This window comes from Mustela lutreola, chromosome 4 (assembly GCF_030435805.1).
Source record: "Mustela lutreola isolate mMusLut2 chromosome 4, mMusLut2.pri, whole genome shotgun sequence".
In the NCBI taxonomy this organism is placed as follows: domain Eukaryota; kingdom Metazoa; phylum Chordata; class Mammalia; order Carnivora; family Mustelidae; genus Mustela; species Mustela lutreola.
The window spans coordinates 107,422,170-107,442,355 of record NC_081293.1 but is presented as its reverse complement, the minus strand read 5'-3'; the positions used below and the strand labels follow the sequence as shown (position 1 = coordinate 107,442,355).

The 20,186-nt window shown below is 53.1% G+C and overlaps 1 protein-coding gene across 1 annotated transcript in view; it reads right to left on the bottom strand.

Moving 5' to 3' along the window:
• PKD1L1 (polycystin 1 like 1, transient receptor potential channel interacting) overlaps nucleotides 1-20,186 on the bottom strand; it is a 97,502-nt gene that overhangs the window by 47,722 nt on the left and 29,594 nt on the right. Inside the window, exons 19-31 of the mRNA XM_059172526.1 lie at nucleotides 19,489-19,566; nucleotides 18,107-18,249; nucleotides 16,919-17,039; nucleotides 14,568-14,679; nucleotides 11,697-11,892; nucleotides 10,864-10,920; nucleotides 8,213-8,425; nucleotides 7,011-7,253; nucleotides 5,458-5,568; nucleotides 5,210-5,364; nucleotides 3,940-4,040; nucleotides 689-881; nucleotides 103-186 (exon numbers count right to left, since the gene is read on the bottom strand). Of these exons, the coding sequence (XP_059028509.1) occupies nucleotides 103-186; nucleotides 689-881; nucleotides 3,940-4,040; nucleotides 5,210-5,364; nucleotides 5,458-5,568; nucleotides 7,011-7,253; nucleotides 8,213-8,425; nucleotides 10,864-10,920; nucleotides 11,697-11,892; nucleotides 14,568-14,679; nucleotides 16,919-17,039; nucleotides 18,107-18,249; nucleotides 19,489-19,566 (1,807 nt within the window). The remainder of the gene's footprint in view (nucleotides 1-102; nucleotides 187-688; nucleotides 882-3,939; nucleotides 4,041-5,209; nucleotides 5,365-5,457; nucleotides 5,569-7,010; nucleotides 7,254-8,212; nucleotides 8,426-10,863; nucleotides 10,921-11,696; nucleotides 11,893-14,567; nucleotides 14,680-16,918; nucleotides 17,040-18,106; nucleotides 18,250-19,488; nucleotides 19,567-20,186) is intronic.

The window sequence follows — 20,186 nt, the reverse complement described above, 5'->3', positions numbered from 1 at the left end:
CTGTCCATGGATGTAGGGATGGACAGACAGAAGATTCCAAAACTCAAAACAGTAACAGGTGACATGGGTTCACACATCTGTGATCTAGAAAATGGAACTCACCTCTGCCACTTGGAAACGTCACTCATTGAAAAGGTAGCATTCAGGCTTCTTCTCGCAACAGATGCCGGCGCGAGGCGGTCGTAGCTAGGAGGAAGACGTGGGTTAGGACGCCAAACGTGTGCCGAGAGCGGCGTCTATAGTGTCACGTATGCGGGTTAAAGGAGGGGCAGAAAGGCTGATGGGTTCTAGTCATTCTAACCTCACGGGATGGCTCAGTGTGCACCCTGTGCATGGTCTGGGTCAGCCCAGAGCCCAGCAGGTGTAAGCCCAGCCCCACTGTGGGCAGACACGCGGCCACTGACCAGACGCGGGCACCACCGTCCACCCACAAGGGTGTTTCAACAAACGTCTATAGCCATCACCTCGGCGGGGGACACAAGAGCCCTGGAAAGCCAGACCCTGCTCTGCTAGCGGCTGCAGCCCGGAGGGAGCTGGGCCTGCAGAAAGGGAGGGGCGCACAAACCAGGTACTGTAGCCGTTTTCACAGGGACCCGGGGCCAGGGAGGTCATGCACCGGGCCCCACATGGAAGAAAGTATAGTGAGCTTCTAAAAGTCTCGAGCTTGTCCTCAACAATACGTCTGTACCTGCAGCTCACTTTCTCCGGAGATGTTCCTGGCCGTGGAGAGAAGCCTGCAGATTTCCACTCCCTCTCTTCCCAGAAGAGGCACTGCACCCACTGGAAACACACCGTGTAGTTCACTGCCTGTGCGAAATGTTTGTTTGGAGGGCGTCTGTCGTAGTCAGCGTCTAGTAAGGATAAATACCCCAAGTGGGTGTCTAAAGAGGGAAAAACAAACACACCTGAAATTTGCAGAAAGGCGTAATGTATTCCCAGGGGGCCAAAGCAGTGGGCAGCAGGGCAGGGGGCAGGGCTGGCAGGGGAGAGGCTGGTGGGGCAGGGGAGAGGCCCTCTGGCACTGCCTCTCCCAGGGCACGGAAGCTGCGAGGAAAACGGGTCCAGGCAGGCCCCCCACTGCCGATTTTCCTGGGGGCTGGCAGAGTGTGAGATATGTTTGCCTACATGCCAGCACCCTCTGGACACCCTGAACGGGCCACCCCCTGGCCAGGAGACACAGGACCCTGGAGGCAGCTCCCCCAGCTCCATACAGCCCCTTCCTGCTTCTCCTTGGCCCGTCAGCCGGCTGCTGGTCCTGGGTCTGCGCGGTCCCCATGAGGACAGCACAGTGACCGTGCATTGTTAGTCTGTCACTTGGGAGTAACTTTTTATGTTTAGAAGGAAAAATATTTGACATTCCATTTATTTAAAATTTGTCCCTAAGACTTTTTTTTAAAGATTTTTTAAAAGATGTATTTATTTATTTGAGAGAGAGTGGGGGCAGGGGTAGAAGGAGAGGAGAGAAAATCTCCAGTAGATTCCATGCTGGGCACGGAGCCCGACGTGGGGCTCAATCCCATGGCCCTGAGATCATCACCTGGGCCAAAACCAAGACTTGGACACTCAACTGACCGAGCCACCCAGGTGCCCCTTGCCCCTGAGACTTTTTATTAAGCAATGTTGGGACAAGTAGCTACTAACCTACTTGTAAAAATAGGAAATCAGATCTGCATCTCATGCCCTCTACAGCACCATCAATCAGAGATCTAAATGCAAGCTCACGGGGCCGTGCAGACACAAAAAGAAATCATAGATGTGAATGATCTTCTCTCATAACCTGGCATAAGGAATGGATTTCTAACAAGGACTCACTCACAATCTAAGGGTAATTTTTTAAAAGTTCATAAACATTATTTTTTCTTTTTAAAAAAAGCTTTTGCAAAGCAAAACACCTCAATAAAAACAAAGTTGGAAACTGTAGAAGTCAAGAAAAAATAAATTCAAGACAGAAATGGATGTTTATGGACCGCTCACAAAAAAAAAAGGAGGTAAGGCCTTTAAGTGTATAAAGAAATGCTCATATCACAACATATATTGCATATTGAAATTACCATTTCTCAAGTAAGCATCTGGAAAAATTCAAAATCTTGAAAACAGTCTGTTGGCGAAGCTATGGGGAAACAGACCCTGTGTTCATACTGGGCAGGCTAGATGTGGGGTTTGGCCACATTTACGGAAACTGCACACACATGTGCCCTTCGACCCTGGAACACCGCATCTAGACTCTTCCTATGTCCTGGGTAGCTACATTTTTTAGCCTTTTTAATAAGGCTTAGACAACTGAACAACAGAAATGCCTCACATATTTTTTAAAAATTAGATAAGAACTAAAGGACATCATGGGCATCTGGCTGGCTCAGGGGGTTGGGCATGTGACTCTGGATCTCAGGGTTGTGAGTTCAAGCACCATATTGGGGTAGAGATCACTTAAAAACAAGCAAAAAAAAAAAAAAAAAAAAGAAATTTGAAAGCAAGCAAACAAGCAGAGAAAGCAAATGGAGAACAGTGACCCTTCATGTTAAACATATTTAGAAAAAAAACAGTAAACCCAGTAGTTCATAAAACTGACAGTGGAAGTCCATACTGAAAAGAACTAACCCAAGCAGTTTTGACGTGGTACTCTTGGGATGACGTATCCTAAGAATGTAAAGTAAAACCTGACAGAAACAAATGAGTGGTTAAGCAGCTGCCTTCAGCCAGGTCATAATCCTGGGGTCGTGGGATGGAGCCCCGCATCGGGCTCCCTGCTCAGTGGGGACTCGGCTTGAAGATTCTCTCCCTGCTGGTGCTCTCTCAAACTCTCTCCTCAATAAATAAATAAAACCTCCCCCCACCAAGATTTTATTTATTTATTTGACAGGCAGAGATCACAAGTAGGCAGAGAGAGAGGGGGGAAAGCAGGCTCCCCGCTGAGCAGAGCCCGATGCGGGGCTCGATCCCAGGACCCCGAGATCATGACCTCAGCCGAAGGCAGAGGCTTAACCCACTGAGCCACCCAGATGCCCCTAAATAAAATCTTTAAAAAAAAATAAACTGCCACTGAGAATCTGAGTTTGATAACAGATTTGTCCATTTTGAAAAGAAAGGAAGGGGGCTCAGCGGGACGGGTTCTCAGAGGAAGAGTCCCATCTCGTATGAATGTGGAGACAGGGGACAGGTGCATGAGCCAGGAGGCATCCCCGTGCAAGGACCACAGCCCGCAGAATCAGCTGGACCTGCGTGTTGATGCCGCTGGGACCCCCCCCCCCCCGCCCCCACAAAGCACACTATCTGTTTGTTGCCTTCGGGGGAGAACAGAGACCCTGGTGAGGGCTGCAGGAAGGCCCTGGAGTCACAGCTGCTGACCCCAGGCAGCAGAGCGGCCAAAAGGAGAGGCAGACACAGGTGTCAGAGGAGCAGTCAGCAGAGAGACCTTGGGGACCCGGGAAGGTGACTCAAACAGGCCAAAGTGGAATGCTGAAGGCCAGCGAGGGGGTGGGGGGGTTAGACGTGAGGAAGGGAGGCAACGCAGGACAGCAGCAGGACTGTGGGGAGCCGCCGGGAAGGTGCCGGGACGGAGATGACCGTGGTCAAGCTGCGCTGAGACGGGCCACCTGCTCGGACGTGGCTTCCTGTCTCCACCACGAGTGAGGAAAGATACTGCTATCTGTGCCCACTTTCTTACAGAACATGTCATCATGCGAACAACTACAGATTGTGGCACCAGGCGCGCCTGGGCAGTGCAGTCGGCTGAGCGTCCGACTCTTGGTCCCGGCCAGGGTTGTGATCGGCTTAGGTCATGGGATCGAGCCCTGCATCAGTCTCTGCTCTCGGTATGGAGTCGACTTGGAGCCTTTCTCCCTCCTGCTATGCCCCTCCCTGCTTTCTCTCTCCAATAAATAAATGAAATCGTAACAAAATAAAAAGAAACATACACATCATGGGGCCTTGCGCACTGACCTCTCAGAGGACCAGCAGGGACATACACGTGCACCGTCTGCTCGTCCCAGACGTAGACCTTCTTCACGAGGAAGTCAGAAGGAGTCGGCTGCTCGGAGAACCTGGGATGGAAAAACAAAGCAACAGTGTCAAGTTCTGTTTGTTGTTTCCTCCCAAAGACCTCAGTCATAGGGTTTCGAGCAAACATCCTTCCGGTGACAAGGACACAGGCTGGGACGCCACGGCATCACTGGGCTTTCGACAAGGGCCACGTGACACTGTCACTCCTCACCCATTACAGACTAGGAACTTTGGGACAGAGCAGGAACGGTCACCACGCGGCCTGTGGGAACAACACCACGCCGCCCAATGTGTTTGGGAAGGCGGCCGCTAAGGCAGACGCCCCTGCTGGTCAGAGTGACCCACTCGCGGTACCCGCGAGCAGCCAGAACGGGCAGGTGGCGGACTGTGAGCCCAGCGTAGTCCCTGAGAAGCTGGTCCGGACCAACTGACTTTTGTCTGCGTGAGTTAAAGAACGAAGGGAAAGTCCGAGAAAAGACATTTGCTCCAGAGAAGGGTTCGGCTCATGCAGCAGGAGGAGGGTGTAGCCAACAGTACAGGGAGATCACAGTACATGCGGTGTAGACGTTCTCCTGCAGAAGGCCACCAGTCTGGGGGGCCACCTGAGTGGGGCAGTAGGACAGAGGGAAGCATTGTCAGGTGGCCTGAGGGGAGGAGAGAGGCTCCAGCAGAACCCAGGCTGGTCCAGATGGACCACGGAGCTCAGAGCCAGTGGCTTCCATGGGCACTGTCAACGCAGGATTCCTCAAACCTAACCACGTGGTCATTTACTCAGTGCGTCCTCGTGATCTGTTCATGAAACGGCCTGCACAAGCCTCACAAACTCAACATCGCTGAGAGAGAGAGTTCATTTACTGAGTCCCCTCCGACACATCAGTCTGAACACATCTTTTTCTTAAAATAAATAAACAATAGGATTCAGACCCAGGTCTACACTGGGGGGGGGGGGGACTGCATTCTGAGTGAGAGTCCCTGTGTTATCACTGACACACCTGTGTTTCTTACTCTGACAAACTTCATGGACAGGAATCCAATCTCAGGGAAATAAAGCAGGTGACTATGTCCCGTAATTTCATCAGCCCATGAACCTCAGGACTGCGTGGACAGTGCATTTCACTCCCTGGTTTTCACGAGATGCTCACAATTATCATGAATCATGTTGTTCTTGTAGCCATCCTGCTCCCTTGGTGGCGGTCCCCCCACAACATACCTTACCAGCAGCATGACCGGGAAAGCTCTCGAGACGGGCCTAGAAAATTCTATCCTTATGTGCAGAGATTCCTGGGCATTTGTGGAATGCCCGACGATCTGATGAACATTCACTCTATCCCGGAACAGCACAAACGTCGTCTTATTCCTATTATCCTGTCCGCAAATGGAAAGCAAGGTCAGCGAAGGCAGGAAAAGCCAGCTGGCATGGCCCACGTGAACTCAAGGCGGCCTGCAAGGACCCCTCACCAGGTCATCGTCTTCCCCAAACTCCACGGTCACGGGCTCCCGTAGCCGCCATCTGCGGATGGGTTTCCTGCTGGAGCAGCTAAACAGGGACGGGGTGATCACCCGGCCAATCTGTGGAGACGAGAGCACTTAGGAGCAGGGGTGAGCAGTGACGCCCCTCCTGTGTCCTGCTGGGCACCCAATGGTAAAGGCAGCATGGAAATACGTGACTCCTTTAGCTGGTCAGGATGGCAGGATTGGAGGATGCTGTGCTGCTCTTGGAGGGTTACTCTCGCTACCTTGATAATTTTTAGCCCCTAACACAGTTTTTTTTTAATGGGGGGGCAGAAGAAGAGAAGGAATCTTGAGTAGACTGCCCGCCGCGCATGGAGCCCGACATGGAGCTCAATCCCATGACCCTGAGATCATGACCTCAGACTAAATCAGGAATCGGATGATTAACAAAGGCCACCCAGGCATCCCGAGGGTCTTGCTGTTTCCTGGGAAGCTCATACAGAAATAAAGAGTGGCAGATCGTAGACTGAGGGGACAGAAAGGTGTAGAGAACATGCTGGCTCAGAGAACCACCTGGGGACACCACGGCTGAAACCGTCTCTGTGCTCTGGCTACCTACGTAGCACACAGTACGCGCTCTTCACGTTTCACATAAAATCTTCCAAAGGAACTCAAATTCCCCGGGTGACGTCATTTTAATAGGCTACATATGGATGACCGTAACGCATTAAATCCCCAGTGAGCTATGTCCCTGTTGAACATTCAGGTACGGCTCTATCTGGGTTATCATGAATCATGCTGTCTTGAATAAATAAAGCTACACATCTCGCTTTGAGTAACTCTCTTCTCGCCTCCCCTGAAGGGTCCTGCAAGGGCAGCGGCCGTCCGGTGTCTGAAGCACTTCGGGAGCACTGCTCGGGGAGCACACACCCCGGACACCCACTTGCGGTGCCTCCACACAGGCCCGTCTCTTTAAATACCTGCACTGCCACATGCTAAAAAAATCATTTTCATTTCTATTTCTTTACTGCCTGTTAGTCTGAATGGTTTTCTTATGCTGGCTAACCATTTCTATTTCCCTACAAAATAATAAAAGGTCAATGCTTTGGAGGATGAGCGTTTGTCACCAAAGGAAGCTGTCCACATTAATTGGCCCCTCCATCCATCAGACATTATCAGGCCCTGGAGCCAGGCTGGGGGTGTGGAACACACAGAAAACATGGGGCTCTGCCCCCGGCCCTAGCTCCCTGCCATTCCAAGGATCCTTCAGATGGTTTCTTTCTTTTTGATTTTTTAAAAGATTTTATTTATTTATTTGACAGAGAGAAAGCACATGCAGGAGGAGAAGCAAAGAGAGAAGGAAAAGCAGACTCCCCTCTGAGCAGGAAGCAGGATGCAGGGCTCGATCCCAGGACCCTGTGGTCATGGTCTGAGCTGAACGCAGAGGTTCAACTGACTGAGTCCCCCAAATGCCCACCACCCTGGTCCCTACTTCGTCATCAAAGCATCACCACTGCATGTTGGTCATTGGTCATTGGCCACCACCGGCCATATTGTACCTGACCAGGAGCTAGGCCCCCTGGAAACGGGTTCTCCTTGAAGAGCACGAGCTGGCTGACATAGCACGGGCCCTGCGCTGCCGCTCCTGCAGGACTCTGTCCAGCCAGGTCCGCAGGTAAATGCACCCGGTCGGAGCCTAGGCTCTGCACGCAGCCCTGCAGGTCACGATGGAGGAGCGTGCGGAACTCCATCCGGCCGGCGCTGACGTGGAGCCAGCGCTCCTTGCTCGCAGAGAGCCCATCCTGAAACGGAGACAGAGAGCCAAACATTCACAGTGCATAACGAGTGCGCTGTCTGGCATCCGGGGCCAGGGCCGAGGAGGCAGATAGTGGGAAAGGCGGCCCATTTCAGCGTGGTTGGGCTTCACGGGCCCCAGCAAACATTTTGGTATAAAGATATAAATGCCCAATAGCAATAAAACGCAAACCATTTTCTTCGGTTTTGACTCTTTGTCCTGTGATCTTACTTGCTTTGTGACAGGTGTGATACTTCCGTTCTAGTTCTCGGGGCTTCTCAGCGCATCCGGGAGGAGGCTGAGCACCCCGCGCACTTGGCAGGGGCCGAAGCCCCGGGCCGTAGGGGTCAGCGAGGGCAGGCGGTAGGTGTGAGCGCGCACACGCATCATGGCTAATCACGCTTGCTATGACCAGATTCAGACAGCGCGCTGATTTCCTGATTGCCCAAATGTAAGGGAAACCAGCAGGGCTGGGCAGGAGGGAGGATAAATGGGTAGAATAAGAGAGAAGACTGTTAACTTACTGCTTCTTAAAAGCAGCCATTTCTTATGGGGGAAAAAATCCCAGTAAATCCCAATTTCCCATAGTCAGTGCTGTGGAAATAAACTTTGGTGAGTTTCTCTGCAGTCAAGTATCAGAGGGTTGCTTTCTACCCTGGCGCATGTTAGGAATCCTTTGCATAACTTCACTTAGCTCCTCGTGAAGCAGAAAGCGTGCCAAGAAACGCCGCTTCTAAGTCTGGCGCCGCCCCAGACATCCCAGAATGAAATCTCCCAAAATGCGGAAGCATGGAGCAGAGGCAACAGCTCATGGAAACACTTGCAGTTCAACCTCCAGATTCCCAACGACCGCACGGCCACCCAGAACAATCCCCACAGTACTTCTGGAACCAATTCCATTTCTGGTTTCTAGAAGCAGGTACCGGAGGGGATGGTCATCACCCATGACGAGAAAGTCAGGCTTACCAACAAGAGATCTGAGATGACCTCGATGCCCTCTTCTTGCAGGAAGCCCGCAGCCCTCGGTTTCTCCCGGTCACTTGCTTCCAAGACCTCGGACACGAGGTGGATGAGCTCACGCACCGGACCCTCATCCACTGCGAGTTTCCCCAGCAGCAGGCCCTGAGCCCGGAGCGCCCGGGCAGCTTTGAGGATGACAGCCACACTCGTAAGACTTAACTGTGGGAAAAGGGAAGGTGGCGGGAGAGTCTCCCCATACTTGCATCTTCCATCGCTGATGGAAATGAGAGAAACAGCACCAGGGCTCAAGAGGGCGGGCTTCAAGCCCAGATTTGGTGTCTAGCGGATTCTTGGCCAATGTCATGGTGCCGATTTCTTCTCTGGTCTTCGGTCTCCTGACCCATGAAACGACCACAGAATATAAAGGTCTCTACTGGCCGTTTATGCTAAGACACTACTTGGTTGAAGCCAACAACCGCTTCACAAGCCCTTCTTGAAATGGGCCCCGCCATGTCCTACAGGTGTCTGGAGCACACACACCCTCTTATGGTTCCCAAAGAAACAAGGTTTCTCCCTGCAATGCCCTTACCCTGCGTCTGCTGGCAAAATCCTATGGCACTCTTTCCCTAACCCTAAGCAGGGACCATTTTCAGACACACACGGAAGCAGAGAGAAAGATACAGTGCTGTGACAGCCCCTCCCAGCTGGGACCGTTACTCATCACAATAGGTGTTCTAGCCCTCCTTGGACTCCTGGTTTTTTTTTTTTTGTTTGTTTGTTTTTTTTTTTTTTTTTAAGATTTATTTATTCGTTTATTTGAGGGAGGGAGAGAGAGCACACCAAAAGGAGGGCAGAGGCAGAGGGAGAATCTCAAGCATGTTCCATGCTCAGCACGGAGGCCAAGGTGGGGCTCAATCTCACGACCTCGAGATCACGACCTGAGCTGAAATCAAGTGTCAGAGGCTTCTCTGACCATGCCCATGAGGCCACAGTCACCTCCAACAAGATGACTCATGAATCTTCCCACTTATCTTTTAAAACCAATTTCAAACATCCGCCAGGCAAAGTGCTCTGCACCAGGGCCTTTCTGGAACACCCTGAACGTCCTCACTACAGGACCTGGCATGCTCACCGAAGCGTATGTGTTCCCACGTGTAGCTTTAGTCATCAGTGCCCGAAAGACAAGGGGCATGGAAATGGGGGGGCACCCAGGGGGATTTTAAATAAGTGACACTCGGACTGAGCTGGGGACCGTCCCGCAGAGAGGGAGAAATGGAAAAAGCAACAAAGAGCTCAAGAGCAGGAGCCGGAGATTTGAGAAGAAAACAGGTGGAAAAAACTATATAGACCTTATAAGACTGAACACCCAAAAAACAAATAATCCGGTTAAAAAGTGGGCAGAAGAGAGTTGCCTAGCTGCCCCAGTCAGCCAAGTATCTAACTCTGGCTTCAGCTCAGCTCATGATCTCAGGCTTGTGAAATTGAGCTCTGCATCAGGCTCCAAGAAAACACAAACATAAGTTTCTCCAAGGAGGACATCCAGGTGGCCGACAGACACATGGGAGGATGCTCCACATCAGTCATCATCAGCCACAATGGGACACCTCCTCACACCCATCCAAATGGCTGAAATTAACAATCAGGAAACAGCAGGTGTTGGCGAGGGTGTGGAGAAAGGGGAGCCCCCGTGCACTCTTGGTGGGAATACAAGCTGGCGCGGCCACTCTGGAAAATGGTGTGGAGGATCCTCGAAAAGTTAAAATGGAGCTACCCTATGACCCAGCAATCATCCTATGAGGCATTTACCCAAAGATACAAAAATACTCATTCAGTGGGGCACCTGCACCCTGCTGTTGATGGCAGCATTGGCAATAAAAGCCAAATCATGCAAACAGCCCAAGTGTCCGTCAACAGATAAGTGGATAAAGATGTGGAATAATTATGCAATGGAATATTACTCAGCTGTCAAAAGGAATGAAGTCTTACCCTCGGCAATCACATGGATGGAACTAGAGAGTATCATGCTGAGCAAAATAAGTCGGCAAAGAAAGACAAACACCGTATGATTTCACTCGTATGTGGAATTTAAGAAACAAAACAAACAAGCAAAAGGCCCAAAGAAGGAGAAAGAGAGACCAAGAAACAGTGCAGGGAACACACTGCTGGTCACCAGAGTGGGTGGGGATGGGGAAGCAGGTGACGGGAGGAAAGAGGGCACCTGCCATGACGAGCACTGGTGACGTAGAGAAGTTCTGAACCACTGTGTTGTACACCTGAGACTAATATTACGCTGTGTGCTAATTGGCTGGAATTTAAATAAAAACTTGACAACAGAAAAGGTGTGAGCTGGAAAACCCCAGCCCTTGGATTAAGAACAGAACGCTCCCCTTACCAGAAGCATTTAACACACAGGTCATACTGTCAGGGCCTGTTTCTACTTTGGGTTTTCTAATGTATATATAAGGGAAGAAGCTCCTCTCCAGTGATTTGGGGTGGGCAATGCCATTTAAGGGTATTCTCAGAGCAAATCCCCTTTCTAATTTAAGTGTCAAACATAACCCTGCACTGTGGGTTCTTCAAGAACAGATCAAGGTCCTCCCAATTATGCAAAGAAAAAAAAAGGGAGGAAAATAGACTTGGAAAGACACAGCACTCACCTTATGAGGGAAGCGCAGGAGGTCCCTTAACATGGAAATGGAATCATTCATTTCTTCCTGCCCGGGAGAAACGAGCAAACACACAGGGAGGCAAAGTTAGTTACGAGTTCCGAGCTGCATCGTCCGCAGTACGCTCTCAGACAGAGCAGCCCGGGCGTCTGAGCTAAGACACGGTGGAGGGACTGTCCCCCTCGACCTGCATTGCCTTCTAGGGCCCCATGTCCTCTGGGCATTCATTGGCCTCCACCAGCCCAGCAGGAGTGTGACCAGAGTGTGCCTGCCAGCAGAGGGGAGCGGAGGGAGAAGGAGGACAGAGCTCAGGGAAATTCTCGAAAAGGGTGAGAGGCCTCAGGGAGGGAGAAACAGCATGGATAAGAGTATCAGGGCCACAGGGACACAAGGCGCACTGTGAGATGCAAGCGCTCTCTAGTGGTGAGGGGTGGGCAGGAGGCGGAGACACGCGTGGCAGTGACCGAGGACAGTGGCACTGAATACATGCTCATGTCCTTAGAAGCTGCTGTCATCATACATTTTACTCCGCCATTTTATTGTTGGCAAGGTCAAGTCAGATAGGACTCACATCGCTTGACTTAGAGAAATGAGCAGAACAATCTGTGGGACGTTGATGCACATGGTCTCACTTCTACAAACCGACAGCATTTGTTTGTGAAAGTATGAGCAGACGAGAGAGGCCTCACTGTCTGGCCCTCTGGGTCCCATTTCTTGACCGTGTTTCCTAAGCAAGGCGGCCTGCTGGTGAGCCAGGCAGTCAGGGGCCTTGCCACGCGGACACTGACCTGCGGGCTCTGAGCCCGCCCTGCCGCAGCCCGCACCTGATCTGCGAAAGGCAGTCTGCATGTGGAAGAAATCAGCATATCCTGTATTCGTGACCACTGGCCACATGAGGGACTTCTGTCCTCTGCAGCCCAACGAGTCAGGACCCTGGTCATCATGGTGATATAGTTCCTGATCTCTGTGTAGCTGCCCATCAGCTGAAGGGTGGAGAGATGCTTCAGGCTGGAGTTATAGCTGAAAGAAATCCAAGAGTTACCAGGATTGCTCCACCAAACGCCCAAGCTTTCTAGCCTGCCGACCAGAGGAGGAGGGGTTTTTGCTATGGAAAGCTTCGTGGGTGGGTCGGGGCAGACAGCAGATGGCTCAGAGGACAGATCGTCCATGTAAGAGGAACTCGGGAAAGACACAGTGAGGCAGAACATCAGAATTCCCTAAAAGCCCTGATCAGAACTGAGACGGGCAGAGTCGCCCAGCGGAATGCAAGTGAGGGAGGACAGGACAGAGCTAGACCAGACACCACTGTGGCTATAGTGGGCTGGAGGTTTGCAAGGACCCAAACCCACAACCACAGCCCAGGGCACACTCAGACCGCACTTGGACGCTATGTCATGATCACCGACTGCACACCTTGGCCAAGTGGGGTTTACGCCAGGAATGCAAGAGGAACTCCAGGAGGAAAATCAGTCAAGGTATTTACCACAGTAATGGACAATCCACATAATCATCTCAATAGATGTGGCAAAGCAGTGACAAAATCCATTTTTCTTTCATGATAGAAATACCCCAAACCTAGGAATATGAGGGAACTTCTTCAACCTCAAGAAATACATGTACAGAGAAGCTACAGCTAACATGGCCCTCAATGGTAAAGCCAGATAGCTTCCGGCCTAGACTAGAAGCAAGACCAGGATACACACACTTGGCTCTTCTAGTCACCATTGAACTGGAAGAGTCTCACCAGGACAGTTAAGCCGGGGGGGATATCATCCAGACTGGAAAGGAAGGAGTAAAACTCCATCTGTAGAAGGCAGGCTCTTCCACATGCAAGAACACCGGAGAGTGTGCTAAGAAATTCTAGAACAAATAAATGAGGTTGGCAAGGCTATGGGATACAAGAGCAATCACATAAACGCCAGTTCTGTATCTATGCATGAGCAGTAAGAATCCAAAACCAGATTTTAAGCAAACAACTCGATTTACAATAGCACTAAAAAGAATAAAATGATTTACAATAGCACTGAAAAGAATAAACTGCTACGGGTTTCCAGTACCCATACACTAGAAACTAAAAAACATGGCAGAAAGAAATTAAAATCTAAATAAGGAAAAACTTTATCCAATGGTCATTAGATCCCATATCCTCAAGATGACGATATTCTAGAGTGATCAACAGACTGAGTGCAGTCCCTTTCAAAACCCCACAGGGCTGTCTGCGGAATCAGCAGATAATAACCAGGAGATCCAAAATAACTGTCTGGAGAAAGAAGAACAAAATCAGTGGGTTCATGCTTCCTGATGTCAGATTTTACCACGAAGTTACAATAATGAAGACAGTGTGGTGCTGACATAAGTCTCACACAGAAGAAGGGAGCTGAATTGAGACCCCACAGCGTTTATGGCCAACCGACTCTTGACAAAGCAACTAAGGCAATTGAACGGTGCTGGACGTGCTGGACAGCTCCCTGTGGGACCGACCTTGGAGCCTTACCTCACACCACACACACACCAGCCCCAAGCGGGTCATAGAGCTCAGTGTGGGAGCAACGACTAGAAATCTTCTACAAGAAAACACAGTAACAAAGCCTATGGCTACACCAAGAATGAAAGAGAATGTTAGGATATTGGATTTCATCAGAATTACTCACTTCTGTGCTTCAAAGGACACCACGTGGAAGAGAAGACACAAACCACTGACTGGGAAGAAATGTTTGCAAATCCTGTCTCTGGCCAGGGACATGCATTCACAATATGTGAAGGGCTCCTCCAGCTTAATCAGAAAGAGAAACCCAACTTTTAAACCAACAAGCTGAACAGACATTTCTTCAAGCCAGATGTGCAAGCCCATGAAAAGACGCTCTCCACCGTTAGCCACGAGGGAAATGCAAGTCTCGAGGGACAGCACACACCCTTTCAGCAGTCCTGGGTGGCCAGAATGAAGAAGAGAGACAGTACAGTGTGGTGTAAACAGGGACAAACTGGAGGCTTGTGGGAAACGGGGCAGCTACTCTGGAAAGCAGTCTGGCTGTCTCCCCCACATAATACACATGGGACGACCCTGTGAGCCAGCAGCTCTGTCCTTAGGTACGTACCCAAAAACAACAAAAACACATGTCCACACGTCTGTTCTTAACAACACTGTCCCTAATAGTCTGAAGACACATCCCCTGTCTGCCAACTGAGGAAGGGCAAGTGGCTCATGGCAGATGGGAGGGAACAGGGCTGTGACAGACCTCAAAGACACCATAGCTAGCAAGAGGGGCCAGCACACAGGAGCACGGGCTGTGACCCTGTTTGCATCCATGTCCAGCATCGGCCCATCTGTGGATGGGAGGTGGGCTAGCGGCCATCTGAGGCTGTAGGGGCAGGAAGGTGACAGGTACGAGCCCACATGTTTAGGGGACAAAGGAGATGATCCCACACTAGGGCTCAGGAAGCAGGTGCATGGCTATGTAAGCGCCCTGAAACTGAGGACCAATGGCACGTAGAGGGCAGCCCAGGACGCCCCATGTTTGTAGGCCCCAGTGAACCCGCACGTACCCCGAGCAGATCCGAGTTAGGATCGCGGAGTCCTGGCTGTTTCTTTTGCTCATCCCGAGAAGATGGCCCCCCACCTGTGGCTGGCTTGGGGGAGACCCTGCTTCCGAGGAGACACAGGCATGCGCGACAGTGTCTCCATGCGGCTTACTCACGTGTCCTCATCCAGGCAGAGATTCCCTTGGAAACAGGGCAGGACAGTCACTGTCACGGTGCACGGCGGTGCCTGGGAGCCCATGCCATCTGTGATCACAGTGGACACTGTGACTGGAGAGAACGTGGCAGATGAGGGTCACGGTGGAGAGCAAGCCCTAGGAACCAGGATTTCTGTGGCGCGGACCTGTGTGCCCAGGGTGCTGATGTCCCAACACAGCAAGGAACGGACTCTGAGTGCGAGGCTGTTCTGCCCTTGCGGCGAGCCCAGCGTTCCCACATCCAGTGCCACACGGCGGTACAGGGAGCTGAGTGCCGGAGGCCAGGGCCCGGGCAATGCTCCACCCACTCACTCACTCGTCTGACCCGCAGGTCCTGTGTGCCCACGGCGGCAGGACCATACTGGTGAATGGGACACCAGGGCCACGGGAGACCCAAGAATGAAAGCCACATCTGGCAACGGAGGGTCAAGGGTGGGAGTCACATTCTTAGCGGCCCCTCAGTGAAGTCCAGGAACAGGGCAGGTACAGAGGAAGGAAGAGAAGCCAGGTCCGTGTGCCGTCCCTGGAGCATGGCAGGATGTGGCTTTGCTGGGGACACTGGATGCGGGCCTGGGAGGCAGGCCTGGGGTTTGCGGGGCGGGGACATGTGGCTCATGCTGCCATGGAGGCCATGGGGCTGGCCACAGAGCCATGCAGAAGGCAGACCAGAGGCATGCCAGGGGCGTGAAAGCCTTCTCAGTCCGAAACACAATGGCAGAGAGTGCAAGAGAGCCAGTGGAGTCCAGACCAGTCTCCAACCTAACACCGAGTCCGTGGAACCTTCATGCAAGAGGTGGACAGGCCAGGATCAATATCATTGCCCCTTATTTATTCTGCTGGCCTCCACCCATGTAGGACTCTGGAAGTCGTCGACCGTCCCAGTGTTGACCACTGTAAGGCCTCGCGCACTCTTTGGGAATGGCCCGAGTGACGTCACTCACCCTGACACCGCTCCGTGCCGTTGCTTTAAGTTTGGCTCTACCAATTCATGGTATGAAGCCCTTTTGTCCAACATAGAACGGAGGCCTTGCCCAACATCCCATGTGGGTGTCTGCCCGGCCTCATGGTCTGCAGGCCCCCGGGGACAGGGTCTCACATGGCCCTGCAGGCGGGCATCTGGGGCAGGGTCCTGCCGGGCATAAACCAAACACAGGACTCTGCATCCAGCACCAGCAAGGTGAGGGTCTGGGGGGCGATCATCCCTTTGGAGGGAAGTTTCCAGAAGACTGAGGGCAACTGCAGCTCCACTGAGGAGGAATTTACGATGCAAGCCGGCAAGCGCCACCTCTGTCCGTCCATCCACCCAACATGCGCTGTGCTCATCATGACACGCGGTGGATGCGTCCATCCTCACGGAGCACAGCGTCCGGCTCGGAACACCTCCGCTCCACGTCTCTGACCTGCACCCAGGAGCCAGTGCGCATGTGTCCAACTTGGGGTCAGTCAAGGTTTCATGAAAAAGAAAGCTTTCTGGGTGGGCTTCGAGGTTTAAGGAAACCAAATGGATGAGCGAGCTGAGACCTTAGGTGGAGATAATCTCACCTTGCCAGCTCCAAGAAAGTTCTAGATCAGTGAGTCCAAGTTGCCTGCACCGCGGAACCACCTGGCCCTGGAGGTTTAATCAACGGCGTGGGTCCTACAGATGAAGCCGCGTTCCTGAACAGCCGAGTCTCTAACGGGCTCAGGGCGGGCAGCTCCTGGGGTCTGGGAAGTTGTCAGCACGGACAGCTAGTCTTGCTCAGAGAACGACCCAGGCTAACCCTGCAGCCCTTTACCCCGGCCTCCTCCTCGTGGGGGCGGCCCCTCGAGTTGGTGCTGTGGACAACCAACTCAGGACTCACCAAACACCACAAACTTCCTTAGTGAGGAAGGCACAGCTTAGTCTCAAACAGTTAATTTATAAATACTGGGTAGGCTTCAGCATTTTGGTATTTACTTTATGTGTCCACTGTAATGTAAGACCTCAGTTGGTTAAGTGTCCGCTTTCAGCTCAGGTCAAGATCTCAGGGTCCTGGGATCAAGTCCCGTGTTAGGTTCTGTGCTTGGTGGGAAGCCTGCTTCCCCCTCTACCCCTCCCCTCTGTTCATGTTCACTCTCTCTCAATCTCAAATAAATAAAAATCTTTAAGAAAAATAAATAAAAAGTAGGTAATCCACCTAATCTAAAAAGCATGAAACTTTTTGAGATGAACAGATAAGAATTTTATTTTCCGGATACACAGTCTGAACATTTTCTAGTGTTCCGAAGGCAGGGCGAAAGGTTTACAGCCGCACGTGAGCACACCAGCCCCTCAAACGCCCAGCCTGACTTACCTTTATAATGGTCCAAGGGCTCGCCGGCCGGCAGTGTGGAGTAGTACTGGCTGTCTCTCCCGCGGTGCAGAGTGCGTTTGGAGGCATTTCCTATCCGATAACTAAATTCGTAACGGAAGTCCTAGGATCCGTTCCATGTGGAGCAAAAAAACAGTGTATAGATGAACAAACCATAAATTACATCCCCAGTAAGCACACGCCCCTGTGGCCTTCACACCCCCGCACCCCGAGAGCTCGTGTACAGACAAGCAGGGGCAGCCACTGACTTCCCGTCCCCGAATGTACACACACACGGCAGGACATCGCCCCTCCAGGGCCCCTCTCCCAGAGCCAAGAGGACCCCGCACCATGGCTGCGTCTGTCACTCGGGGTTGTGTGCTCTCCTGGCCTGGGAACTCCCCAAAGCCACAGAGACACAGATCCCTGGGCCTGCTCAGGGTCAAGGGGATACAACAGGCAGGGGGCGGCAGTGGGGGCTCACGCGAACAGCACTCCAGCTCTCGGTGTCAGAACAGGCATTTGAAGAGAGAGAGGGAAGGAGAAACCAAGAAACAGACTCTTCACCGCAGGGAACGCGCTGCTGGTCACCAGAGGGGAGTGGGTGGGGGAAGGGGAAGCAGGTGATGGGACGAAGGAAGGCACCTGCCGACGCAGGGGAGTGTGAGTGAGTCTCTGTGTTGTACACCTGAGACTCAGACTGCGCTGCAAATGGACCAACTGGAATTAAAATTAAAACTCAACAACGGGGATGCTTGGGGGCTCAGAAGGCTAAGTGTCTGCCTTCGGCTCAGGTCATGATCTCAGGGGCCTGGGATCGAGCGCCTGCATTGGGAAGGGGAGTTCTCTGATAAATGGGGGGATCTGCTTCTACCTCTTCCTCTGTTTGTGCTCTCTCTTGCTTTCTCTCTTTCAAATGAATAAATACAATCTTTTTCAAAAAAAAATAAATAAAACTTAAGGCCAGCATCGGACCCTCCAGGGATGCACGTGGTGGGCCTCTGAGAGAAGGAGCAGGATCGGGACAGGAATGGGGCGGCGTGTTCCCGAGTGTGGGGAGCAACGTCACGGCACTCCTGCTGCCGGGTGTAGCTTCGTGTCCCGCGGCATCTCCCCCGAGGGCTGGCCAGCCCCTCTGAGAGCGGCCTCTACCCCCAGACCCCGGGACAGACTTGGGGTGGCCAAGCGTACCGATCTCCCTGACATGCAGAAGATGCCGAAGATTGTGCGAGCCTCGAGGCCGTGATGTGGCTGCACCTGGCAGGCCACGTCCCTTGGAGCCGGATTGAACGTCACGAAGAGCTGAGCCCTCCCCAGGACGTGGTGCGGGGAAGCTGCAGACGGGAGGACGAGGGCTGAAGGCCCCAGAGAAAGATAGCGGCACGGTGACGGCCTCCCAGAACAGCCCGGGGGTTGCCAGGGGGCAGAGCCCGAGACCCGCCCTCCGTGGGATTCTGGCAGTGCAGGACAAAGGGGCACGGCCATGGAGCCCACCACAAGGTCAAGTCAAAGAGAAGGGAGTGGCGGCTCCATGGCCCTGCCCGGCGTGTGGCGTGTGGCGTGTGCGGGAGCCTGGGGGCGAGTGCTGCTGCTGGGCGTGCGGGGGCGATGAGCAGGTGACGCCCCGGGCCTCGCGCGCAGAGGCTCAGTCTCCACCATGGGGAGGAGTGTGACCTGCCTCAGAAAATGGCCCTCAGGCTCGTCGCTTAGACAAATGTGGCACCCGTGGCGGGCAGGGCCAAAGGTTTGGGGGGCAGAGTTTGTGACAGCAAATGCAGCATTGTGTCTTTTGCCAAACACAGGGGCCTCGGGGTCCGGTTCTGAGTGCACCGTGGGAGGCACAGAGGGACATGTGCAAAGCTGTCAGCAGAGACAGGGGAGCAAGAACAAAGCTCGGGGACCCTACGGCCCCTACCAAGGGGTTTCGCACGGACACTGGCCTCGTGTTCCTCATGAGAGGAGGCCGATGTGGGAGACAAGCCTGGAAATGCACCCCGGGTTCCAGTAGCTCAAACTGGGGGGCTCCGAACCCAACCCGTCTGCGCACTGTCAGATCCCCTGTGCTTGTCACAGGGAACTAAAAACCACTAGAAATGGGGCAGAAGGTCCAGAACCGCCCCCCAAAGGAAGATGCAATTGTGTCATGGAAAAGGCCAGAAGGGAGGCGGAGTGGGCCACTGGGTCAATGTGCAGCTGACAGACACGGGCCCCACAAAGACCTCCACCTCCTGGGTTTTACACACGCGCCGGGTTATCAGCCGGTTCAGGCAAAGGACCAATATGCACAGCTGTCTTGAGAAATCAGACAAAGACAGACCTCGTTTCGGGTTTTTTAAAGGCCAACATCTCCGCCTTTGCTGTGACCTCAACACCCACCTGACCCCGTCAGGATCGGAAACACAGGAGGAGGTGAGAATGAGCAGTGCGGGCCCACAGGGACGGAGGGAGGAGGGTCAGGACGCTCTGGAACAAGGTCCCGGGAGGTCAGAAGTGGCTGCAGCTTCCGGAAACAACCTGAATTTGATGAGAACACCCTCCCTCCCACGCTCCAGGACCAGCTGAGCGTAACGTACCCACAGAGGCTTGTAGGACATAGGTGTCCCCGGGGCTCAGTGAGAACGGCTTTATTGTCACCGTGCGTCCTGTGATACCTGAGGAGAAGGGGCCATCAGCGGCTCTGCAGGGCAGGGGCACACAGACCCCTTCTGTGCTGGCTTCCCCCTACTCCTGTGGATCGTGCTTGCTCCGACCTGCAAATGCCCCCAGAAGTTCGCCACCCACCCTCTTTACGGAGCTGGAGGCTCTCCTCCAGCCTCCCTTGGCCGAGGGCAGCGACCCTGAGTAGGGGTCTGGGGGGCAGGCCCCGGGTCACACTGAGCTCCCAGCGACGAGGGGATGCTGGCGGGAGCTCACGTTGTACCCCTCGTGGGCCTTCCGTGTCCAACCTGGCTCACTGACACACTGACTTTGTCCACAAGGCAGGCTTAAGGCATTTCAAGGTGAGTTTTTCGCCTCGAAGGACACCGGCGGTGAACCGTTTCTTAGATCTGGGTGTGACTGGTGCTCACTGGTGACAGCGGGCAGAGGCTGACCCAGAAGCGCAGGCTGGTGGTCTCAACAGGGAAACCGTCCTTTCCCAAAATGTGGGGGCGAAGAGGGAGGAGGCGGCCGCCTGACAGCGGGAGGCCCAGAGCCTCCACGGGGGGAGGAAGTGCGGTCCCAACTGTCTCCTCAAGAGGCGGTAGGTCAGCCCATCATAATGCGTGAAGCT